Genomic DNA, 27,050 nt, shown 5'->3' with positions numbered 1-27,050 from the left:
AGCAGGTCAGGCAACATCTGCAGAAAGACAAAGAGAGTTAATGTTTCAGGTCTGACACTTTGATCGGAATAAGGATGGGACAGAACACAAGTTAGGGCAACTCAGATGCGCAGCTGCCTAACAGACCCAGGTTCGATCCTGACCTCGGGTGCTGTCTGTGTGGAGTTTGCATGTTCTCCCTGTGGCCATGTGGGTTTCCTCCAGGCGCTCTGGTTTTCTCCCATATCCCAAAGACGTGCAGGTTTGTCGGTTAATTGGCCTCTGTAAAAATTGCCCCCTAGTATGAAGGGAGCGGATGAGAAAGACTTACTTCTTTTGTCCTTGTCGGGAATGTTGCAAAGTTGGCATGCCGGCTGTGTATGAAGACGTTAGTTCAATTTAGAGATATAGCGTGGAAACAGGCCCTCTGGTCCATTGAGTCCATGCCAACCATCAGTCACCCATCCATTAGTTCTATCCTGCACACTTACAGAGGCCAATTAACCTACAAACCTGCACGTCTTTGGAATGTGGGAGGAAACGAGCACCCGGAGAAAACCCACATGGTCACAGGGAGAACGTACAAACTCCACACACAAATTTATTGTACGTTCTGAAGAAACAGACTACAGAAATGAGAAAGTAGAGGTTTCAAGTTAAAACAGAAACACAGAGCTTAAAGCAAGGATGGTGCCGGTGTACTCAAATAAATTTATGAATTCTTTCCCCTATGTGTTGCAAAGTGGCCTTATTGAATGTGTGGCTGTGATTCGTTGGAACTGAGTGGTTTGCTAGGCTGCCATTAGAGGGCAGTCATGAGCTAGTGTAGGATTGGAGTCACATTTAGCCTGGATCCACTCAATGGAGAAAGGCCAAATGTCGACACAGCCTTGGCACAGAGATGGATAACTGTTAAATCCTGAGTAGCATTTGCTATCAAAGGAACCATGGCCTTGGAGAAGTCAGTAAAATCCAATAGGACGGCACAAAGGACGCAGCAAGTAGGACCGCTGTCTCACAGAGCCAGAATTTTGGGTTTGATCCTGAACTCAGGTGCTGTGTGTGTGGAGTTTGCACGTTCTCCCTGTGACCGCGTGGGGTTTTTCCCAGGTGCTCCAGTTTCCTCCGCATTCCAAGACATGCAAGTTTTTTAAGTTAATTGGCTTCTGTGAATTGTCCCCTAATGTAGGATAGAACTGGTGTATGGTTGATAACTGGTCGCACTGATTTGATGAGCCTAAGGGGCTGTTTCCACGCCGTATCTCTAAAACTAAAACTAAAAACAAAAAATCAGAATCCGTTCTCCGGCACCATTTTTTAGTAGACCCCAGATAGGGGTGCTCCGGTTTCCTCCTACATCCCAGAGAAGTGCGGGTTTGTAGGTGAATTGGCTTCTGTAAATTGCCCCTAGTGTGTAGGGAGTGCATGAGAAAGTGGGATAACATAGAACTAGTGTGAACGTGTGATTGATGGTCAGCATGGACTCGGTAGGCTAATGGGCCTGTTTCCATGCTGTATCTTTCAATCACCCAATTAATAATAAGATAAGACTTAGGAGCTGAATTTAGGCCATGCGGCCCATTGGGACTGCTCTGCCATTCGATCATTGCTGTTCTATTTTTCCCTCAACCTCATCCTCCTGTTTTCTCACCATAATCTTTGACACCCTTACTGATAATAATGTGGATAGTGGCTTGACGGTTGTGTGGAGGCTAAGTGAAGAACCCCTCCCCTCCTTTTTTTTGTATCAAAAATAATTTATTTAATTACGATCACGATACAAAAAACAACAACAAAAAAACGTGGTAACGCACCACCACCATAGTACAAAATCACCAAATTATCTAAATTTTCAAACTATGGTACAATCCTTGCAAATAAACTAAATAACTACTTTACAACTATGTCCCTCTAAAACCACCTGGGTGCAGATGTTACCCTGGAAAAAGGGCAAGCATCTGACTCGAGCAAAGCCTTCTTCCGCCTGGTGCCATGACTCGTGGATGGCCAGCTTGGCCAGGCCGAGGAGCTACCCAACCAGGACATCCTCGGCCCTACCCAATCCCTAGAACCCATCACCAGTCCTTCGGTCGCTGACAGCAGAGCCACTCCTCCCCGTACGGACCCTAAGTGGTGTGGCAGTACTTCTTGCCCTCCGGACCTTGGCTACAAGGGACGCTCTACTGCTCCCTCCCCACCCCTCCTTAGTGCCAAGCAGACAGCTTGTTTGCTTTGCTGCCTTACGCAGCCGGGAATGTTTGGGGGTACCGTGGTTCATGGGACTTTAAACGCTGCCTTCCATCCTGCGACAGGCTGGGGACCGGCTGGTCCGTGCACACGAACAAGACGGAGAAGCAGAGGAAGAGTGAGGAGCTGACCGAGGAAGAGAAGGAAATCATAAACAGGGTGATCGCCCGGGCGGAGAAGATGGAGGAGATGGAGCAGGACCGAATCGGGTGAGCTCTGGGGAAGGGAGGGTTGAGGTGGCTGAGTCTTAATGTGGAGAGGGAAGGGTTGGTGTTGGAGACGGGGCATGGGGTGTTGTAGGGCAGTGTGTCAACACATGTTCTATCAGTTCCTGAATGCCAGTTTCTTCCCAGCTGCTCCCAGTTATTCCCTCATCTCCCCTCTGCCACCAGAAGTGTGAAAACGCACATCATCCGTGGGTATGTGATGTTCAACATGGACATGGTGGAGAGAAGGGTTTGTTTGTTACCATATGATTCCATTAATTGCTGTATAAGATTGCACAATTAGTAGAGCTGCTGCCTCAAAGCACCAGACACCCAGATTTAATCCAGACCTCGGACACTGTTTGCACGTTCTCCCTGTGAACCCGTGGGTTTCCTCCGGGTGCTCCGGTTTCCTTCCACACCACGAAGACATGTGGGTATGTAGGTTAATTAGCCACTACCCCCAATTTGTAAGGAGTGGAAGCATAAATGAATATAATGCAATTTAAAAAAATGTACAAAAGATATATCTTTGAAAAGTACAGTAATGAGGAAAGAGAATGTAAATCTCACAGATGTTAACGGTGCTTGTTCTTTTTGTTCTTTTTTTCTTAATAGCTTGATTGGAGTAGTTTTATTTGAATTGTCTGTTTAGTTTATTTTATTGAATTTTGCAATTGTTAATGGTGAAGAATGGGGGTAGGACTTGACAAGCATAGGCTTCTTCCTATCCCTTTTCGAACGAGTCTAATGTGTAGTATGCTGAAATTGGCTTTTGATTTTTTAATTTATGTATGTACATATATGTTGTGTATATGTATGTATGTATATATGTACATGTATATGTATGTATGTGTGTATGTATTTATGTATATATATATGTATATATATATAATTTTCCTTTTATTTATTAATTTTCATCTTTTCTTTTTTTTTTAATCGTTCGAAATAAAGATATCATTCATTCATTCAAATGGGACAACATGGAACTAATGTGAACAGGTGATGGTTAATGTGGACTCAGTGGACCAAAGGGCCTGTTTCCATGCTTCACCTCTAAACTAAATTAATATGAACGGGTAATCAATGAAAGGTATGGGCCTGTTTCCATGGTGCACCTCTAAACTAAACTAGTGTGAATGGATGATTGATAGCTGGCATGGACTCAGTGGATCGAAGGGCCTGTTTCCATGTTGTATCTTTAAAGAAAATCCTATCACTCACAGAGCAGCCCTGTCGGAACCTTAAGAAAGACCAACATTTTGTGTAAAGAGACCTAATTAGATTTTGGAACATGCCTTGAGCATGGAAGAAACATTGTCACCGTGCGGCAGGGCTCCTTTGAAAAACAGAAATGTAAGGAAATACTTTCCGCTTGGTTGGCCATCAAATCATAAAAGTTGATGGCACAAGCTGTACAGATGTCCCTGCAGGGTTATTGATGAAGTTTCTGGATTTTGTTGTAAACTTGCAGAATTATTCATTCATTCGTACATTCAAAATTCTGCAAGTTTACAACAAAATCCAGAAACTTCATCAATAACCCTGCAGGGACATCTGTATGTGCCCTTCACACATTTTGTGAGTGTGAATGTAATTGAAGTTAAATCATTGAATCATACAGCACAGAGACAGGCTCTTTGTCTGCAATGAGTACTGGTCGATACACAATCCCCATGCCCAGCAGTTAGCCTGTGGCCCACTCAGCCTCAGTGTTTCAAGGGCTCATCTCAAAACCTCTCAATGGTTTTGTGTGTCTCTGCTTCCACCACTTACCTCAGGCATTGCATTCCAGATTTCAACCACCCTTTGCATGAAAAATCCTGCCTACAATCCCTACAAACACTGCCCAGTCCATCATCAGCTCTGACCTCCCTATCATCAAGGGGATCTATTGCAGTCACTGCCTCAAAAAGGCTGCCAATATCCTCAAGGACCCACACTATCCTGGCCACACACTCATCTATCCAGTGACTTCAGGTAGGAGGTACAGGAGCCTGAAATCTGCAACATCCAGGTTCAGGAACAGCTTCTTCCTCCCACCACCTAAAAGCAGAGGTGTCATATCGGGTCGGGAGCCTTCCTTAAACTGATTGGAGTAAGGAGAGAGGGGGGGAAAAAAACTGGTAGCAAAAAATAAAAGTACAAATCAGGGCTGGCAACAGAAGACCTGAGGCAAGGAGGTACCCTGATAGGCCTTTAGACTTTAGAGATACAGTGCGGAAACAGGCCCTGCTGCCCACCGAGTCCGCGCCGACCAGCAATTACTCCGTACACTAACACTACCTACCCACCAGGAACAACAAAAACTTTTCACTGTACCTTGGTACACGTGACAAAAAACGAAACCTAAACTCATAAGCTTATCTGTACTAACCTTCCTAGTGGAAGTTTGTTTGCTTATTTACCTGAGGGGAAACATTAGTCTAATGCACCCGGTGGGGTTTTGAAAGGCCGAGAGGCAAGGTGGGAGAGGGGGAGAGGAATTTGTCTTGCTCTGCCTAATTTAACTCTTCTCCTATTTTTCGCTTCGCACTCAGCCGACTGATGGACCGCTTGGACAGCATGCGAAAGAACGTTCTTGGAGATGGCCTCTCCCGCTGCATCCTGTGCGGGGAGCAGCTCGGGCTGCTGGGATCGCACTCTGTAGTGTGTGAAGACTGTAAAAAGGTAAGCGACGCACAGTGCGCGATGAATTTAACTGCATTCTTTGAACGGTGATTTAAACAAACACACATGCAGGCGCACCTGTGCATCCTTAAGGTGCTAAGCGATTGCTGAGGGAGAAATGTCCCTGCTGCATTTCTCTTTGAGACACGGCATATCCCTGCAGACGGGACATTGCATGCAGCAGCTTGTGGCCAGAGAACGAGGCACACTCTTCATAGAGGATGTTTTTTAGAACATAGAATAGTACAGCACAGGAACAGGCCCTTCAGCCCACAATGTCTATGCTGAGCGTGATGCCAAGATCAACTACAGTCTACCCTTGTTATTATGGACCTCTTTATAACACATTTTGGTTATAGCAGACAAAATCTGTGTAACCGAGGCTTTCATTCATATTGGGAACAAAGGGCCGAGTTTGTTGTTTCGCTAGTGATCACTGGTTGGCTGGAGAAAAAAGATGAATGATGTATGGGAAGGAATTGAAGATGCTGGTTTACACTGAAGATAGACACAAAATGCTGGAGTAACTCAACAGCAGCATCTCTGGATAGAAGGAATGGGTGATATTATGGGTCAAGACCTTTCTTCAGGGGAAAGGGGCATCACAGAGATAAGGAAGACTAAGGTGTGAAAATGAGACATCAAAAGAGATGAGGCTAAGGACAATGTAAAATAGATTATTGTTAGCTAGGAGAAAGTGACAGCAAAGCAAACTGAGATAAAATGGAATCGGGGGACAGTCAGACTGGTCGGAGAACTGGCTTGTTTCTGGTCAGGCCCCTTCTTTAGACATTCTTCTGATGAATGGTCCGCACCCGAAATGACACCCATCCTTTTTCTCCAGAGTTATTGCCTGATCTGCTGAGTTACTCCAATACTTCGTGTCTATCTTTGGTATACACCACCATCTGCAGATCCTTGTTTACACTGTACATATTTTCCCCCTTTACTCGGTTACAGCAGACAATCGTCAATAACGGACACCATCCCCCCCTCCTATGTTCCATTATGACAAAGGTTATCTGTAATTCATCTGCCTGCAGATGCCTGCCCGGGTAAGTTTTTTACACAGAATGGTGGGTGCCTGGAACACGCTGCCAAGGGTTCAGATGGAGGCAGATTTGATACAGATCCTCCACTGCTTTTCCGGCACCTTTGGTTCCACAGCCTTTCTGGATTATTCGTTTTGCTGGACCAAACGAGGTCACGGCCACTGAGAGAAGTCGAACGGTACTGGAAGGGTCCACCTCGGCCGCTGAGGATCTGAGGTATCATCCCACAAACTGGCCTCAGATCTCAGTTGTGGGAATGGATCTGCCAGCTCCGGCCCGGCCGAAGTTCCAGTGCCCTGGCCGCAGGGAGCAAATTCAACCGGCCGACCAGCGTGTAAGTCCCGATGAGGTGGAGATCGGCTGCCTCACCCTGCCTAGGCTCCACATTTTTGGAGGGGGAGGTGAGATTTTTTAAGTGCGCTCTCGTAAATTTGTCCGGATTTGCCGGACCACCAGTTGCTGGAAAATCAGTGGTGGACCTGTGGTAGCTTTTAAGAGGCTTTTAAATAAACATGTGGTTATGCGGTGAAATAGAGGGAAATGCATCACGTGCAGGCAAAGGAGTTTAGTTTAACTTGGCCTCATGTTTGATACAGACATTGTGGGCCGAAGGGTCTGTTCCTGTGCTATGTTCCATGTGGGTTGGGGAGCCACAGTTTTGTCCCTGGGCTGTGTGTCTCAGGACTGATACCAGGTGTGGGACTTGAACGTTTACAGATCACATCGTTATAGAAAGCTTGGCCAAAACTCAATTTGGGCACAGTGTATAGAAATTTGTGGTGCGTGTTTATTTACAACGGGTCCCATGTTGTTATTTTTCCTTTTGGGTCTGTTCCTGAGCGATTATGCGGCCCACAAATAAAACTGTTCTGCATTATGGGTTTATGTACAGAACATCAACTCTATTTATTTAGTGGAGGAGTGATATGGTGGTGATTCATTGAGCCTGGGGAAAAAGCAGATGAGTGTGAAATAAGACTCTTGAAATGGAAGGCACTTGTTCTGTTGGCTTTCTTAGTGAGTGCTATTGTCAATTTTTGCAGGAGGAAAAGTGGAGTTACCTGAATAGTGAAAGATTTGTGAGTCCTAGTTTGGTTTGGTATAGTTTAATTTGGTTTGGTTTAATTTAGTTTAGTTTGGTTTGGTTTAGTTTAGTTTCATATGGTCTCTGGTGCTGTGAGGCTGTAGCTCTACCAGCTGCGCCATTGTGCCACATAGTAGTGAGGATGTGTGAAAGGTTAGAACGCAGTTACCACAACAGAACCAAAAAAATAACCATGCTAGTTCAACTTAGTTGCTTCCTAACAGGCATTAAATAATCATTTGTTTATTTTGGAAACATACTGCTTTGGTTTCTTCTCCTTTGTTAGCATGGATTATAGTTGTGAATTATAGTCCTTGTTCCTGACTGTCACCTGAGGTTCAAAGGTTTCAAAGGTCTTTATTGTCACGTACCAATTAAGGTCCAGTGATATGCGAATTACCATACAGCCATACGGGGAAAAAAAACACAACAAGACACGCAACTACATAAAAGTTAATATAAACATCCACCACAGTAGATTCTCCACATTCTTCACTATGATGGAAGGCAAAAAAAGTTCAATCTTCTTCATCTTTATTCTCCCGCGATCGGGCAAGTCGAACTATCCGTCGAGGCAACCGAAGCTCCCGCAGCCGGTGGTTGACGCTCCCGCGTCGGAGCGATCGAAACTCCCGCATCGGGGCAGTCGAAGCTCCTGCGGCTTGGAGTCCCCAATGTCGGTTCTTTGACCAGAGACCACGAGCTCCGTAATGTTAAGGCCGCAGCATCCACGGTTGGAGCTCCGATGCCAATTCCTGGCAAAGGGATCGTGGGCTCCATGATGTTAAGTCTCGTAGGCTCCCCACGGGGGAGCTCTCAGAAGTCAGGTCTCCAGCAAAGGCCGCCAACTCCTCGATGTTAGGCCGCAGTGCGGACAGAGGCATGATACGGAAAACAAATCGCATCGCCATCGAGGTAAGAGATTAGAAAATGTTTCCCCCAACCTCCTCCCCCACCTCCCACATAAAACAAGCTAAAAACATACTTTTAACAAATACTATTAAAACACAAAGAAGAAAGGGACAGACAGACTGTTGGCGAGGCAGCCATTGCTGGTGCCACCCAGGTGGAATTTGTCTATGACCTTCTCCCCCTTCACTATACTTGCTAATCTTCAGGGGCGTCCAGCCACCCTCTGAATGGAAATATTCTTCCTTATGAAGGTCTCTAGACCTCTTAATCCTTAGCTAAAACCTCAATCCTCTGTTGTGGGGAAGAGTTTACAGCTATTAACTCTCTCTACGATCCTTATAATATTGTACTCCTCTGTAAGGTTCCATTAACCCCCCTTTTTCCATGCTGTATCTCTAAACTAAACTTTAGTTTAGAGGTACAGCACGGAAACAGGCCCTTCAGCCCACCGACCTTGCCGACCATACACCAGCACTATCCTACACACACTAGTGACAAATTACAATTTGTACCAAAGCCAATTAACCTACAAACCTATATGTCTTTGAAGAGTGGGAGGAAACCAGAGCACCCGGAGAGAAAACACGTGGTCACATGGAGAACATACAAACTCCGTACAGACAGCAACTGCATTCAGGATCTAACTCAGGTCGCTGGCACTGTAAGACAGCAACTCTACAAAATAAGAACTGTGCAAAAACTCTTTCAACATTCTCAGCAGCTATACATATAGTACATTTATTAGCGTTGTATTTGGCAGTGTTCACAAAAACTGTCATACTTGCGGCCTCCAGGAGTGGTATCCCTTACCTTGTTCCCCAATGCCTAGCAGTGGAAGAGCTCTAGACTGTAGTGATCCCCCACAGAGCCTTGGCATTGGCTCCACTAAGCATCTGAACCCCAGCTCAACTCCCGCCGGGCCAACCGACAGAACTAGCGGCCCCAGGTCCACAGCCGGAGAAGAAGCGCCAACTCCAGTGGCCAACCCCCTCCAGCGCCGACGAAAACTGAGCACCAGCCATACACACAAAACGCTGCAGCAACTCAGCCTCCTCCCTGCACCATTGCAAGCCCGGCCCGACACCTCCATCCACACCCGGACAGGGATGAGACACCTGTGAGGGGACGGGGACCACCCAGCAGCAATTCAACAGACCCAGGCCCGACACCGAACACGGACGAGCACAATGTCACTAACTCACCACAGCACAATAAAGCAATAAAAACAACAAAATAATCTTAGCTTTTAATAAAGGAACCATAAATACAACTATTTCATAGTTTGAAAGCTGTATTTTCTTATCTAGAAGAATCAAAGCTGGAAAAAACGGAAGAAATTAAGGTCCAATGCTTCACTGCTCCACTGCTTTCCAGGGCTGTTTATGCATAGTGACTTTTGACATGGGCATGCGCAGTCGGAATACCGAACTCGCTTATAATAAACTAAACTAAACTAATGTATCTGGATGAAAGCACTACTCTCACAATCCATACACTATCTTTAAAATGATCTCTACTTTCCACGATTCTGAGCCAGACTGAAGTAAAGACCTTGGTGAGTCTTTCTTGAAAGGAGATGCCGTGGGTGAATTTTTCACTAGGTGTTATTTTTAGGGGACTTGCGAATGTTTATTAAATTCCTGGCCCTGCTGTTTTAGCACAGGCAATAAACAGGTTCACAACTTCAGTATAATAACACAGTGATCTGACTCAGTGTGTTGCCAGACTGTTAAAAATAGCAGGATGAGAGAAATTAAATGTTCCCAGTACATTCCACTAGGTATTGGATGCAGACTGACATGTCCCTGCACTGCTCATTTCAGTACTCCCACTCCTGTCAGAGATGTTTTCTGCCAAAACATCTTGTACCTGCCTCTACCAACTCCTCTGGCAGCTCTTTCCAAATAATCACTACCACATAAGTGAAAAAAAAAAACTCCTCAAATCTCCTTTACATTTCTCCCCTCTCACCTTAAACTTGTGCCCTCTAGTTCTAGACTCTCCTGCCCTGGAAAATAAAAGCTCTGACCATCTATGCCATCCGCACCCCTCCTAATGTTATCAACATTTAAAATAGAGTCATAGTCATATAGCCTGGACTATGGCCCTTCAGACCAAATTGCCCCATCTACACGATCGCACAGCCCGCATTTGGCTCCTTTCCCTCTAAACCTTCCCTATCCATGCACCTGCCAATGTATTTTAAATGATGATATAGTACTTGCCTCAACTACCCCCTCTGGCAGCTTGTTCCATATACCCACCACCCTTTGTGTGAAAAAGTTGCCCCACAGGTTCCGATTAAATATTTCCCCTTTTACAATAGACAATAGGTGCAGGAGTAGGCCATTCGGCCCTTCGAGCCAGCACCGCCATTCAATGTGATCATGGCTGATCATCCCCAATCAGTACCCCGTTCCTGCCTTCTCCCCATATTCCCTCACTCTGCTATCTTTAAGAGCCCTATCTAGCTCTCTCTTGAAAGTATCCAGAGAACCAGCCTCCACCGCCCTCTTGAGGCAGAGAATTCCACAGACTCGCAACTCTCTGTGAGAAAAAGTGTTTCCTCATCTCCATTCTAAATGGCTTACCCCTTATTCTTAAACTGTGACCCCTGGTTCTGACTCCCCTAACATCGGGAACATGTTTCCTGCCTCTAGTGTGTCCAAACCCTTAATAATCTTATATGTTTCAATAAGATCCCTCTCAACCTTCTTAATTCCAGAGTGTACAAGCCCAGCCACTCCATTCTCTCAGCATATGACAGTCCCGCAATCCCGGGAATTTACCTAAAACCTATGTCCTCTGCTTCTTGATTCTTATACTCTGAGTAAAAGACATTGCGTCTACTTATTTATTTTCCTCATGATCTTACACACCTCTATAAGATCACCCCTCTTACTCCAAGGAATAAAGTCCTAGCCTGCCCAACCTCTTCCTATAGCTTAGGACCTCAAGCCCTAGCAACATCCTCGTAAATCTCTACTCTTTCCAGCTTTAGAACATCTTTGTGAAGGAAAGAACTGCAGATGCTGGTTTAAATAGAAGGTAGACACAAAATGCTGGAGTAGCTCAGCGGGACAGGGAGTGATTGGGTAACATTTCGGGTCAGGACCCTTCTTCAGACTGAACCCTCTCCCTTAACAACATCTTTCCTGTAGTAAGGTGACCAAAAACTGGACACAAGGTCTTGTATAACAGTAACATAATATTGCAACTTCTATACTCAATACCTTGACTGATGAAGGCTGATGTGTTGAGAGCCTTCTTGACCACCTTATGTGCTCACACTCCAAGATCCCTCTGCTTGACAAAGAGGATATTTGTCAAAGTGGATCTTTGTCAGAGGATCTGGGCAGGTTATTGTACTGGATGAAGTTAGCTCAGACCTATTCTCAATTGATTTCTTAGCTTAGAGTGGGGAGGTGGGTGGGAATGTGATCATGGATGTGGAGAGGATTGGAGGATGGTTTCATTTCTCAATCTCCATTAAACAACAAATCCACGTTTGATGGTACAGTCTGCTGTGTTAAGACTAGTTGGTTCTGCCCACCCTGTGTGGGTTAGGACCACCCTACATGGTGCTGGGGTCCCATCTTCGAACTATCTTTAATCTGACTTTACTGGAGCTTATTTTGCACTGAACGTGATACCTGTACCTGTACACTGGACGGCTTGATTGTAATCATGTATAGTATTTTCACTGACTGGAAGAGCACGCAACAAAAAGCTTTTCACTGTACCTTGGTACATGTGACAATAATAAACCAAACTAAACTAAACTAGTTAAACTAGTTAGTTTAGTTTATTATTGTCACAGTTATTGAGATACCAGGAAAAGCTTTTAGTAAAGTGTGACAATAATAAACAAAACAAACTAGTTTAGTTTTTATTGTCACGTCTACCGAGGTACAGTGAAAAGCTTTTAGTTGCGTGCTATCCAGTCAGCGGACTGTAATGACTGCCTGCTGTCACCTGGGTCCCTATGGGTGGTCTAATAGACTATTGATTCAGTGGGTTCCAGTATCTCACCAAAGCAGCTATGGGGAGTAGTTTGTAAGTAAATAGTTGTAAGGGAGTCACCTGTCCATGTCCTCAACAGATGCTGCTTGACCCGCTGAGTTACTCCAGCACTTCATGTCCTGTTGGAAATATAGTTCTGGTCCTTCATCATCTCTTGGTCTAAAACTCCTTCTTCCTCATGCTCAGATTCCTTCACCAAAAAGTGTCTACAACTAATAAAATGTCTAAAACTAGAGGACATAAATATAGGGAAAAAGCATTAGAGGAATCTGAGGAAGTCATTTTTCACCCAGATATGGTGGAATGTGTGGCAAAGGTTGAGACTAACAATATTTAACAAATATCTGTAGAAGCACTTTAATCTATTCAGGTCGATCAAGTGGAGTTAATTATCATATGCTCAAATCAGTGAGCTACGGGTGCAATGAAAATCTTGCAGTAAATTCACCGGAGCAGAGGCCCAGACAGAGCGAGAGTATACATGCTCTTTTGTCGCCTCTCTGGGGCACTATCTTGAGAATCGCCAATGCTCAGATGTCTGTGGACCAAATGGTGGTGATTGGACTTAGTATAGATAGGTACTTGATGGTCGGCATGGTCAGCCGATTTGACCGATTGCCCCCAATTGGGCCCCGCACTAATGTTCCGTATTTCGTACGGAAATACGAATTCTCTTTGTTAAATAAAGATTTTTTTTAAATTCGCCATCCGGATATTTTTTTTAAACGAACATGTATAACAACCGCTGCACGGCCATCAGACACAAACGATTTGTTAACTAGTACTGTTAGCACTTCTTAACATGAAGTAGTTAACAAGTTGTTATATCAATCTGCATCAATCCATCCACATTCCTCAGTAAATGTTATTGTGTTTTGAATGAGTATCAATGACGCCATGTTCCTTTGAATAAAATTCACGCGGCGTCAATAATACTTGTTTAAAACACAATTACATTTACTGAGGAATGTAGATCGATGACACATTGAGAATTTCTTTAAACTCACCATCATGAGTGAGGGCCCAGACCGCGAGAAGGGGCTTCTTCCTGGTGGGCAGGTTAGTCATTCACCTACCGTACCACGTTGTGTCTCTCTGTGTTTCGCTCTCTCCCTCCCTCTCTCTCGCTCTCTCTCCCGCTCCCCATCTCGTCTCTCTCTAGCTCTCTCACCCTGTTGCCTCGGCATTCCCGGAATCATTGACGTTTAGCGGTAGACAAAAGTGCTGGAGAAAGCCAGCGGGTGAGGCAGCTGCCTTGACCGCTGAGTTCCTCCAGCACTGTGTTTTTTGTTTGGCTCTGAAGTTGAAGGTGGTTCAGCGGGACGGGCAGCGGCTCTGGGGAGAGGGTTGCGTTTCTGGTCGAGACCCTTCTTCAGACAATCACAAGTACTCTCACCGACGAGAGTTCAATTCAGTCTGAAGAAGGGTCTTCTCTCCAGAGTCGCTGCGCTGTCTGGCCTGCTGAGTTACTCCATCTTTATGTTTATCTTCAATTTCAGAGAAATACAATTTCTCACGGGGGGCTTATAACATCTCTAAACCCCTCTGGGCCCCTCTGAACACCTCTAAACCCCTCTATTCCCCCCTATTTTCCCTCTATAACACTTCTAAACCCATCTGAAGCCCTCTACACATCTCTAAACCGTTTAAATCCCTCTAAACTAGGAGGCTACAAGTTGACGTATAGGCTGGGTGAGTGGGCAAATGCATGGCAGATGCAGTATAATGTGGATAAATGTGAGGGTCCCCGCTTTGGTGGCAAAAACAGGAAAGTAGACTATTATCTGAATGGTGGCCGTTTAGGAAAAGGGGAGATGCAATGAGACCTGGGTGTCATGTTACACCAGTCATTGAAAGTAGGCACACAGGTGCAGCAGGCCGGGAAGAAAGCGATTGGTATGTTAGCATTCATAGCAAAAGGATTTGAGTATAGGAGCAGGGAGGTTCTATTGCAATTGTACAGGATCTTGGTGAGACCACACCTGGAGTATTGCGTACAGTTTTGGGCTCCTAATCTGAGGAAGGACATTCTTGCCATAGATGGAGTACAGAGAAGGTTCACCACTGGGATGTCAGGACTTTCATATGAAGAAAGACTGGATAGACTCGGCTTGTACTCGCTAAAATTTAGAAGATTGAGGGGGGGATCTTATAGAAACGCACAAAATTCTTAAGGAGTTGGACAGGCTAGGTGCAGGAAGATTGTTCACGATGTTGGGGAAGTCCAGAACAAGGGGTCACAGTTTAAGGATAAAGGGGAAATCTTTTAGGACTGAGATGAGAAAAACATTTTTTACACAGAGAGTGGTGAATCTCTGGAATTCTCTGCCACAGAATGTAGTTGAGGCCAGTTCGTTGGATATATTTAAGAGGGAGTTAGATGTGGCCCTTGTGGCTAAAGGAATCAGGGGGTATGGAAAGAAAGCAGGTACAGGATACTGAGTTGGATGATCAGCCATAATCATATTGAATGGCTGTGCAAGCTCAAAGGGCCAAATGGCCTACTCCTGCACATATTTTCTATGTTTCTATGACTGCGTCCAACTGCTGTCTGGTTCGTTGATCGGGTTTGCTAGATATGAACTGTTTTGGGAGAGAAAAATGCTCACGGCAGACCAAACGTGTTAAACAGAAATTGGTCAGATATTGAGCTATAGGGTGATTTCACGAAAGGTCACTGGAGCGTAGATCCGCACCCACGTGACCGAAAATCTGAAGTGGAGTACATGCTATACATCCAGTACATGTTAGTGAATGGGAAAACACGCACTTTCACACCCGTTAAAAACATCGAAAACGGACAGTTTTTGAGCTGCAATTTACTGTGCTAGTCGGGGTGACCGTGAGGCACAGCTACCTAAATTTACAGTCCAAAGAAAAGATAGAAACTAAGGTAAATTCAAGAGGGAGCTGAAGGTGCAAATCCAGCGGAAATGACCAGCGGACATTTGCCGTGGAGATTTAAAGATCCAAAATATCGGGAATTATCGCGTTTGCTCGCTGCATTTCATCAAAAGTAAGGCATTATTAACTTTTTTTATCTTTATTCATTTGTTATATGAAAAGTTTTAAAAGTGAAAAATCCGTCAGTAAAATTGCAAAATCGCCCATGGTTCTCAGGTGGGTTTTAACATGCAAAATGAAAACGCTTCAGGACATTTAATTATTTGCCAAAATATATTTCTTAATGTTTCTTGTTTAAAGCCTGCACAGGCTTGTCTGTTATTAGATGATAAATAAATAAGTAGTTTGGGTGATTGTACAGGCTTTAAACAAGAAACAGTGAGAAATATATTTTGGCAAATAATTAAATGTTCTGATTTTGTCCAATTAACAGCTGACAATTATCCCATTCCTTAGCTTACATCTGAGTAAAATTTATTTCAAAACGCATTGATAGTTTACGATTATTTAAATGGTAAATGTAGCTTCAGAAGCGTTTTCATTTTGCATGTTAAAATAGGTATGTTACAAAACGTACCTGAATCGTGGCTGAGCATCTGCCCCTCCCCTTGTGTGTGATTTTGGAGCTGTTTGGAGGGGGCGGGTTTAAAACCCGATTTTTACTAGGCTGTTCCAATCGCAGATGTTCAGCCTAGTAAATCATTAACGGAGAATCGCTGCAAGACCCGGTCCCAAAAGCTATTATTAGTTTTATAGGCCTCGAAGAGTAGATATAATAAATTTAAAAGCTCTCGTTCATTCCGCAAGCTCTGGCAGCCCCAGGGTTTTATAAAGCAAACAATTAAAGGTATGTACCTTATTTTTACATTAAATGGGGCATGTATATAACCCTATAATTATAATTTTCTATAGCGAGTAGCTCATTTTGGGCTTTTTATATCCCCCAGTATTTTTCTCGGCATTTGAGGGCACTAATCCAGCGCGCTGTCAACATTCTAAACCTGCGCGTTCCACATGAACCCACTAGAAAACCGATTTATTTACAGCAATTGAACACTAAATTCCTTCCATTTGGCCTATAAATTAATGTAAATTAGATATAAAAATCATGTTATATTGTGAATTATTTGTGAATAATCTTTGGACACTTAGGCTATTTAAAAATGTTAATCTTTCCTTAAGAAATGTGCTTTTGACTATCTAAGATCACAGCTTTTTTGTAATGCCCATTGAAAATCAATAGGGAACAAGATGCTAATTTCCGAGTATGAAAATGGTCATAACTTTTTTAATACTTGAGATATGAAAGTGAATTTGGTATCAAATTAAACTTATTGTTATGCTTTATCTGATGGGATAAATTGCAGACTTGATTTTTTAAATCTCAAAATTTTGTAACATTGCTAGTTAAAACCCACCTGAGAACCATGGGCGATTTTGCAATTTTACTGACGGATTTTTCACTTTTAAAACTTTTCATATAACAAATGAATAAAGATAAAAAAGTTAATAATGCCTTACTTTTGATGAAATGCAGCGAGCAAACGCGATAATTCCCGATATTTTGGATCTACGTGCTAATCTACGCTCCAGTGACCTTTCGTGAAATCACCCTATACACAGTAAGAAATCATGAGAAATAATAGTAAGATTAAACGAGAACTTACCAGTTTGAAGTTTGATCTGTATTTTATGAGGAGTTACGATGAGGGATTACGTGAAGAAGCCCGCTCAGGGCGCAGGTGCGGCATGCTTCCAAGCAGCGGTGTGGAATCACAGACAGACACGTATTTGAAGTAACATAGTAAAGAATAAAGAGACATCAATTATCAGTTTGATCCATGAAATGAGGGTGGGAGCGGAGGGCACGTAATCCCTCATCGTAACTCCTCATAAAATGAGTGAGTGACTTCGTGAAGATTTCAAAGCTCTGTGATTTCAAACCGTGTAACAGTTTTACTCACTCACTACCGAAAGCTCTTGAGGAAGGAAGTGTTATTGTAATCAACCAATGAATCTGTTTTGAAAACAAAACGGTATTTATTAACAATAACAAAAAGAAAATAGCTCCCCCGGGCTTTAAATTAAATATTTGCAGTTTCTAAAATTCTGGCTGGAAATACGTCAGGTTCCACCAACGGCTTATGATAAAATGTTCGGAATGTGGCTTCCCGTGACCATCCTGCTTTGTTGAGGATTATGTCAACAGGCACATCCAGCCTTGCTGCCGATGATGTGGATGCTGCCCTGGTGGAATGAGATTTAAATATATTAATGTTTATTCCAGCAGCTTCCAATACCTGTTTCAACCATCTAGAAATGGTTTGGCTTGTTACCCTGCCATGTGGCTTTCTGTGGCTGACCCATAAGGCTCTCTCACTTCCTCGGATATTATGGGTTGTGTCAATGTAAATGTTTATGTGGGTCACCACACACAATCGTGGCTCTAGTGGGTAAGCCCGGAATGCCACTAGCGTGTTGGATGTTCCTGGCCTGGACTGTTTTATCAGACCTTGTATTTTGAAGGTGATCTGATCTAATGTTGTCTCCGTGTTGTCCAGTCGAAGTTTATGTAAGGACTGGACCCTCTGAGCAGATACTAGCGCCATCAGCATGAGCGTTTTTAAAGTCAATTGCTCTAAACTGAGAGATCTTGCTGGTGGTCTGTCCCGAAGGTAAGCGAGAACAATACTGACATCCCAAATTTGTGTATATCTAGGTTTGGGGGGCTTCCTGTTAAATATGCCCCTCATCAGTTTGACCACCAGCGGATGGGATCCCATGGGCTGATGTCCTGCAGGTTGGAGGTAGTTAGAGAGTGCACTACGTGCCGTGTTGATGGCACTGTAGCTCATATCTTCACGATGATGTAGATCCGCCAGGAACTCCAGAACATCCGCTACTGTGGCTGTTTTGTAAGCAGTCCCCGTTTTCTGGCAGTACGTTTCCCATTTCCTGATGCTGGTTAGGTACTGCCTCTTTGTGGATGTTCTCAGGGATGCTGACATGGTGGCGATGGTTTGTTGCGATAACCCCAGATCCAGGTAAGGTCGGTCTAGAATCTGCAACCCAGGAGATTCATGTCTTTGTGGCATGGGTGGCTGATGCCTGATACTGGGTGAGTCAGTAACCCTGGATGACTGGGGAACACCATAGGTGCTTCCACCACCATGTCATGGAGAATTGGGAACCATGGCTGTGTAGGCCAGTCGGGCACTACCAAAACCCCAGATGCTGAATCCGTCTGGATTTTTCGAAGTACCCGACTAATGAGGCAGAAGGGAGGAAAGGCATAGAAAACAAACTTTCCCCAATCCAGCGTAAATGCGTCTACCGCTGCTGCCTCCGGATCTGGTTCCCACGCGACATAGATAGGTAGTTGGTGATTCAGCCTTGATGCAAATAAATCTATATCTGGCTTCCCATATTGCTTTACAATTTCAGCGAATGTTTTAGGATTTAACATCCATTCAATGTTGTCATTGAATTTACGTGACCTGGTGTCCGCCACTGTGTTTAGCTTACCTGGTAGATAGGTAGCTGAAAGCCAAATATGTCTTTCGACACACCATTGCCAAATCGTATTGACCAATTTGTCGCATGATAAAGATTTTATGCCGCCCATATGGTTAATATAAGCCACCACCGTTGTATTATCTATTTGTAATCTAACATGCAAGTGATGCATATTAGATGCATATGCTTTCAAACCATAAAAGGCGCCCAACATTTCCAAAGAGTTAATGCCCAGTGTAGATAGTAATGATGATTCTGAGTTAGTCCATCTACCACCTGTGCTGGATATGGAGTTAGTTGCTCCCCAGCCTTGAGCACTAGCATCTGTTTGGAGTATTAAAGTAGCATTAGTAATAACAATAGGACTATAACTGTGCCAAATATTTTGTATCCACCACTGTAGCTCTGATATTGCTTCAGGGGGTATCGTCATGACCCGGTCATAATGACCTTTGTGCTGTTTTAGTGCAGTTATCTTTGCTCTTTGCAAATTTTGATAGTGCAAAGGTCCAAATTGGATAGCTGGAAATGCTGCTACCATTTTACCAATTACTGCTGCCACTTGTCGAATAGTTGGTCTTTCCTTTATCTTTAAGTTATTACATGATTGTATCAATGCAATCATCTTTTCCCTTGGCAGGGTAATAGTCATTTGGACTGAGTTAATTGTGAAACCCAGATAGTCCATAATTGTGGATGGATTTAACTTGGATTTATCTGGATGTAGGACAAAGCCTAGAGTCTCTAGGAGCTGTTGAGTAGCTGATACTGCTGCTACAGCCAATTCCATAGTTTTCCCAACTATGAGGATGTCGTCCAAATATGCCATGACTATATGGTTTCGTTTTCTTAACGTTGCCATGGCTGGTTTTAATATTTTAGTAAATAGTCGTGGAGCTGAAGTAAGCCCATTAGGCAGTGCTTTATACTGCCAAAGCTCCCCCATCCAGATAAATTTAAGATATCTGCTATAATCCTTATGTATAGGTACTAGATAGTAAGCATCTTTGAGATCGATGCTGGCCATATAGTATCCTTTGAAAATCAGTTGTCTAGCAGTCACAAATGTTTCCATTTTGAAATGTATATACTTAACAAATATATTCAAGGATGTCAAGTCAATGATGATGCGACATCCACCATCCTTTTTACGCTTAGTAAATATGTTGGAAACAAATTCCAAGGGCTCATGAGTAGTTTTTTCTATGACCCCTTTGTTTATAAGCCTCACCAGTTCAGCTTGTCCCTCCTGTTGTTCCTTATTGGAGAGTACAAATGCCCTCTCGGGCATATGTTGAACTGGCGGTATATTTGATATAAATTCTATTTTATACCCTCGAATACTATTAAGTATATATTTATCATCTGTGATCCTTCCCCATGCTTCTTTGAACAAGTGTAACCTTCCCCCTATTAGTAAGTCACCCTTATTCTCGATATGCGGGTAGGAACCAGATCCACCTACCTCCATGGTTATTGGCGGGGTTGTGTTTTTTTCTTTTTGAGTGTTCTTCCCTGTCGACGTGCTGGCGATGTTGGGGGGAGGCGCATTTTCCAGGGGGTCCGCTGCAGGCCCTGACCTAAAAAAGGTTTCTGGGGATAGTGCGGCCCCAAGCTTTGACCAGTGGCATATTCGGGCCGCCGACTGGTAGATGCAGTGGTGTGCTGCCGCCTGGGTGGAATGAAGAGCTTTGGTATATTCGCTGCCGGTGGTGCCCTCATGAGGCTAAAGGTCTTAGACGCCTCCTCCATCTCTTTGAGCTGTTTGTTCAAGTCCTTCCCAAATAAAAATGAGTCGGTCTCTACTGACGGAGCTTTGCACAATCCTGCAAATTTAGGATTGAGGGCCGGCCTGATATTGTCTCTTCTCAGGTTATTCAGCTCATATTGTGTCGTGCACATGAGCGCCAAGACATCCTGTTGGTGAGATGTCATATCTACGGTCTCGACACCCCGCGCATAGGCTGTTATAGCCGCCGTCAGGAGGCGAAGTATGCGCTGGAGTTTGACCTCCTGAGTCCGAATCGGTCCCCCCACGTTGCCCCATATTTGAGGATTGAGGCTCTTGACCTTGAGGGCCTCACAATTATCCGGGGCTGTGTGCTCCTCAAGCACTTGGGCGAGCACCTTCTCCTGCAGTGGTTTGTTGGAGAGATGGTTTATGCTGGCAGCCATCTTAGGCTCCAGTGGTGCTCCAACCCGTGGGGTAGCGACGAATCGGCTTACGACCCCCAGCAGCTCTTCCTGCACACCCTGCTCTCTTTCGGCTCCTTCCGCCTGCCCCATACTCAGACCAGCCTGCCCCTGGTCACCGATGCTAACCTCCCATTCCTGGTCCGAGGTCGCAAAGGGAGGTGCCGGACTCAGCACCATGGAGGGGGCGCCTGTCCTGTCTGACCGAGAGCGCTGCTGCTCCCGGTAGACCATCCCCTCCAATAGCTGCTGGATGCAGCTTAGGCGGCTGTCTCTCCCCCGCTTTGGGGTGGACATTTCCTCCTCCGACGAGTCGGAATCGACCGGCCGGTTTGTCTTCCGGGTGGCTTTCCCAGTCCGCCGTGTAGGCTCTGGCGTGACTGGGACCGGCTCGGTCTGAGGAATTTCAAACCGCTGTTCAAGCGGTAGTACCGCCGGTTGCTGCCCCGCTGGAATTGACTCCTCTGGTGGAGTTAAAGCTCGGGCAGGTCTACTCGCGAGTTTTCTACGTTGGGACATGTTTCTTCCAAAAGAACCAACTCCAACTCGCTCCGTTCCCAACGCACCGTTCACTTACCTGATAGTGCGCTTTTAAAGTGCAGCTGGAGAGCCTGACTCCAGCTGCCGCCGCTGTTGCACTTGCTGGCGTAATGCCGCACCTGCGCCCTGAGCGGGCTTCTTCACGAAGTCACTCACGTGACTCTGAAGTAAAATCACTGAATTTAAATTTAAATGAATGTACCTGCATGTTATACTGTTTAGTTTGGAGATACAACCAGACAGTCTACCGAGTTTGCACCGACCAGCGATTTCTGTTACAGATTTGACAATTTTATTTGGCGGCCAATCAATCGCTGTCTCTAAGGGGGTTGCATCCAATCGCCAACCAGCTTGCTTTAAAATTCCCGTCCAATCAACAAATAGGTCTCCTCCCGTCCAATCAGCCGCTGTCTCCAAGGGCATTGTGTCCAATTACATAATGCAGTTTAATGGTAATTAGTAGCTACGGTAAATGTTGGAAGCCAGCGGAGCTACTTGGAGGGAGCAGGAGAGATTCACACAGTGTATAATCCATCGCACCTAATGTACAATTTCATAATATATACTAAATAACTGGGCTGACACACCTTGGCTGGGAACCTGGGGCCCACCAAAATTGTTCCCAATTGGGCCCCGCACATCCTAAGGCCGGCCCTGATGGTCAGGATGGGCCAAAGGGCCTGGTTATGTGCTTTATGACGCTGACTCCAGAAGGACTGCAGCAGTTCAAGATAGCAGCTTGATTAGGTTTAGTCAACAAATGCATGTGATGGCCACATCCCCAAAATGAATAAACATCTCCCGAGGGCGTCACAGTGGCGTAGCGATAGAGTTGCTACTTTGCAGCGCCAGAGACCGGGTTCGATCCTGACTACAGGTGTCGTCTGTACAATGTATGTACGTTCTCACTTTGTCCACGTGGGTTTTCTCCAGATGCTCCAGTTTCCTCCCACACTACAAAGATGTACAGGTTTGTAGGTTATGTGTAGAAAGAAACTGCAGGTGATCGTTTAGGACATTAAATGCTGGAGTAACTCAGTGGGTCAGGCAGCATCTCTGGAGAAAAAGGACAGGTGACGTTTTGGGTCAGAACCCTTCTTCAGACCCTTTAAGTTAATCGGCTTCAGTCAGTTGTATAATTGTTTCTAACGTGTGTAGTTTAGTATACAGGGTAATTGCTGGATGGGACGGATTCATTGGTCCGAAGCACCTGTTTCCGCACTGTATCTCTAAAGTAAATCACCTGTGGGACAATATGATGCCTGCCTGTTAAACCCTCTGGTGAAGTTATTGGTAATCTTTGCCACATAAATTACACTTGTTGACTTTATTCTTTCAAAAGCAGAAGTGAGTCCAGAGAGCCGAGCTTCGAATTAACTACAATGATCTCACTAATCCTTTCTCTTCTTCACTTCCAGAACGTTTGCACCAAATGTGGAATTGAAACACCCAGCCGACCCCGATCCATCTGGCTGTGCAAGATTTGCAGCGAACAACGAGAGGTAAGCTCCTGTGTGGACCTTTCTGCCCTGGGCCTCCGCTACTGTCAGAGGGGGGGCACATGCAAACTGGAGGAATAGCACCTCATATTTTGCTTGGGCAGTTTACAATCCAGCGGTATGAACATTGATTTCTCTAATTTCAAGCAAGTCCTGCATTCCTTTCCTCCCTCCCTCCCCCACTCGCACACCTTAGTATCCCTATCGTTAGTACATCTTCCCCAGCCAGCAATGGGCTATTATAGGCTACATCCTTCCTGAGGTCATCTGTTGCCAGCCCTGTTTTGTTCTGGTCTTCTCTATCTTTCAGTCTGTAGAAAGGTTCCGACCCAAAACATCACCTATTCCTTTCCTCCAGAGAAGCTGCCTGAGCCGTTACTCCAGCATTTTGTGTCTATCTTCAAAACGTCACCTATCTCCTGAGTGTTCTCCTGAGATGCTCCGTGACCTGCTGAGCCACGCAGCACTCAGTGTTTTAATTTGTAAACCAGCATCTGCAGTTCCTTGTTTCTGCAACACATAAATAATATCACGTCATTGAGAAGCTGAGAGAAACAGAGGGATCTTTGAAGTGGGTTCCTGCACAGATCCTTGAGGATAGACAAAGTTCAAAAAGCTCACTGGTTATTTGCCTTTGTACACTGGAATAAAGTGCGAGCAGAACAGTCATGCAGGAAATATATAAATTACCAGACCACAGTATAATGTATAAAATACCTAGTTTAATTCTGATCACTACAATCTAAGAAGAATATAATATCACAAGGAAGTAGAAAGGGGAGATTTAGGACAAATATTATCAAAGCTGGGAAACTTTAGTTATGAGGAGTAATTGGTTAAACAAAGATTGGGGTCTTTGGAACAGGAAGCTGGGGAAAGCATTAATCTAGATGTATTTAATTACGTGAGACAGACTAAACAGCAAAGAGATCTGAAACCAAGGCACATAGGTTTAAAAGAAGTAGGATTACAGGAGTAAAAACAATTTTGCACAATGAGCAGAGGTGAACAGGAATGTAATGCCTGCAAGGTTGATGGAAAACCCTTTAGGCGGCGCAGTGGTAGAGTTGCTGCCTTACAGCGCCAGATACCCTGGTTCGATCCTGACAACAGGAGCTGTCTTCACAGAGTTTGTACATTCTCAGTGTGATCGTGTAGGTTTCCCAATTGGGTGCTCCAGTTTCTTCCCACATTCCAAAGACGTGCAAGTTTGTAGGTTAATTGGCTTCTGCAAATTGTCCCTAGTGTTTAGGATCGAACTAGTGATCTGGGTGATTGCTGGTTGGCGCGGACTCAGTGAGCTGAAGGGTTCGTTTCCACGCTGTATCTGTAAACTAAAACAAAATGCTCTGAGCACCCAGAGAACAACCACGCGGTCACAGGGAGAACGTGTAAACTCCGCACAGACAGCACCCATAGTCAGGGCCAAATCCATGTCTCTGGCACTATTAGGCAGCAACTGTACTGCTGCGCCACCTTGCCGCCCATGGTTCACCTTGTTTTCTCCTGGGTCACGGTGGGCACTCAATGGGTAGCGGTTCAGAGGGCTAGAGGGAAAGTCTTACCCTTCGTCCCTCTCAGATTGGAGGGCTGGACTGTCTCGCCTGCTGTGCCCTTCCAAAAGGTGAAGACGATTCCGCACACACAATGGGCTTAATTCTGGGTGGCCTTTAAGGATAGAAACATAGAAAATAGGTGCAGGAGTAGGCCATTCGGCCCTTCGAGCCTGCACCATTCAATATAATCATGGCTGATCATCCAACTCAGTATCCTGTACCTGCCTTCTCTCCATACCCCCTGATCCCTTTAGCCACAAGGGCCACATCTAGCTCCCTCTTAAATATAGCCAATGAACTGGCCTCAACTACCTTCTGCGGCAGAGAATTCCAGAGATTCACCACTCTCTGTGTGAAAAAAGCTTTCCTCATCTCGGTCCTAAAAGATTTCCCCCTTATCCTTGAACTGTGACCCCTTGTTCTGGACTACCCCAACATCGGGAACAATCTTCCTGCATCTAGCCTGTCCAACCCCTTAAGAAATTTGTGCGTTTCTATAAGATCCCCCCTCAATCTTCTAAATTCTAGCGACTACAAACCGAGTCTATCCAGTCTTTCTTCATATGAAAGTCCTGACATCCCAGGAATCAGTCTGGTGAACCTTCTCTGTACTCCCTCTATGGCAAGAATGTCTTTCCTCAGATTAGGAGACCAAAACTGTACGCAATACTCCAGGTGTGGTCTCACCAAGACCCTGTACAACTGCAGTAGAACTTCCCTGCTCCTATACTCAAATCCTTTTGCTATGAATGCTAACATACCATTCGCGGATGTGGCTCATGCTGAGGGTCTTTATAATTGAACTCATATTATGTTCAGACACTGCAAACACCTGATCCCTCAGATCAGCACAGTCCCATCAGCATGTAGCCATCTTGGATCATCAAACAGTAGAGCCTTCCCTGTCATTTCCAAAGAACATCAAAACATCACACCCAAGACTTGGCACACGTAGTAACAATGCTTGGTTCTTTGGTATCAGGCAGCCTTTGAGACTTGAATTAGATTTAAATGAAATAAAAATTCCAGCACATCCTAGGATCCCCCGAGGCCATTAGGGGCGAGTCGATGTTGCAGATATTTATGAGATAAATCTTATTACTGCCTATAAAAGGAACTTTTAAAGCACAGTCCTTGCCTCTATAAATTTAAAATTGAACGAGCTTCGCGATTTGACATATGCTACTGAGTAATGAAATTTTAATGCTTACCTCTCTTGTTCTTTTGTTGTGTGTGTGAAGGTGTATTCATTACCCCCCAGTACAGTGATGAATCATCGATTTTAAAATTGAGTTTTGAACCTCATGATACAGGGCATGGATAGATCCGTGGGCTCAACAAGCTTCCGACTGCACCTCTGGAAAATATGGATAGGTGGCGTTTTGGGTCGATCATCATCTATCCATGTTCTCCAGAGAAGCTGCCTGACCTGCTGAGTTACTCCAGCACATTGTGTTTTGTGTATGAACCAGCATCTGTAGATCTTTGTTTTGACCTGAGTTTAAGAATGCGTGTGGGGTGCAGGTAACCCCCTCCTTGGGGAAACCCACCCTTACAGAATTCATAGACCAATACCCGAAAATTTGAGGCACTGAATATAATTTGCGGGGAATGTATGTGAAAACAAAAGCTCAAATAAACCTGTTTTTTTCCCCCAACGCTTGAAGTAGGGGAATCAAGAACCAAGGGATATAGGTTTAAGGTGAGAGGGGAAAGATTTCATAGAAACCCGAGGGGCATCTTTGGTCGGGATGTGGAACAAGTTGCCAGAGGAGGTAGTTGTCACAGGTATTAACGTGTATATAAATGTGGGCAAGTGGGACTAGTGTAGATAGGGCCTCTTGAACGTCACGGGCTGAAGGACCTGTTTCCATGCTATATGACTATAACTCGCATTTCTTTACGCATGCATCGATAATGCAACAATGTTTATTTCCGAGGAATGCAACCCACTGCACCACTCCCTCATAACCTGTGATCACCACATATCACAGATTAGGTGCAGCGTGTTTTACAAAATTATGCAGATAGAACGCTCAACACACAAACAAATGTTTGTCTCCATCAGTCATGTTGGCTGTTATCTGCCACATGAGCAGAACTCCTACATTCACTCATTCCATTTCATTTGTTTCCTTTTGCTTCTAATCTGTTCTTAAGTGTTGGCAAGGTCCTGACCGAAGAAGAGTCCCAATCCTTTTTTTACAGAGATGCTGCCTGACCCACTGAGTCACTCCAGCACTTTGTGTCTATCTTCAATCAATTGATAACTTGTGCCTTTTAATAAGCTTTTGCACGGATCCCAACACAGGTCTGGAAACGTTCTGGTGCTTGGTTCTTCAAGGGTTTGCCGAAGCAGGGTCTGCCTGAATCAATCCCTGTTGACAAGCAGAATGCACAGCTGGTCAAAGCAGAACATCCTTCACAGGAACCTCCCGGTGCTGAGCAGAACCCTTCCCACAACTGGACTCAGAGCAGAGGTGAGTGAAGTCAACGGGGAACTGAGGAAAACCGAGAGCACACATTGTGTGGCTTGATTCTCTGTTGATCTGGCTGGGTGCCATCTATAACGAGGTCCTGATCAGGTTTGGTACTCCCTTAATCAAGGTTCCTGCCTCCTGCTCGCAGAGGGTGCACCGCTTAGCACAAAGTGGGACCCAACATGGGGG

General features: G+C 44.7%; 1 protein-coding gene across 4 annotated transcripts in view; it reads left to right on the top strand.

Annotated features, from left to right (window-relative positions):
• rph3ab (rabphilin 3A homolog (mouse), b) overlaps window positions 1-27,050 on the top strand; it is a 200,048-nt gene that overhangs the window by 119,919 nt on the left and 53,079 nt on the right. For all 4 annotated transcript variants that reach the window (XM_055655325.1, XM_055655326.1, XM_055655323.1 and 1 more), the window contains exons 3-6: window positions 2,292-2,435; window positions 4,973-5,102; window positions 22,745-22,828; window positions 26,693-26,861. In XM_055655325.1, coding sequence (XP_055511300.1) covers window positions 2,292-2,435; window positions 4,973-5,102; window positions 22,745-22,828; window positions 26,693-26,861 — 527 coding nt within the window. The remainder of the gene's footprint in view (window positions 1-2,291; window positions 2,436-4,972; window positions 5,103-22,744; window positions 22,829-26,692; window positions 26,862-27,050) is intronic.

This window comes from Leucoraja erinacea, chromosome 25, assembly GCF_028641065.1.
Source record: "Leucoraja erinacea ecotype New England chromosome 25, Leri_hhj_1, whole genome shotgun sequence".
Classification (NCBI taxonomy): domain Eukaryota; kingdom Metazoa; phylum Chordata; class Chondrichthyes; order Rajiformes; family Rajidae; genus Leucoraja; species Leucoraja erinaceus.
This window is presented reverse-complemented; position numbering and strand designations above follow the sequence as displayed.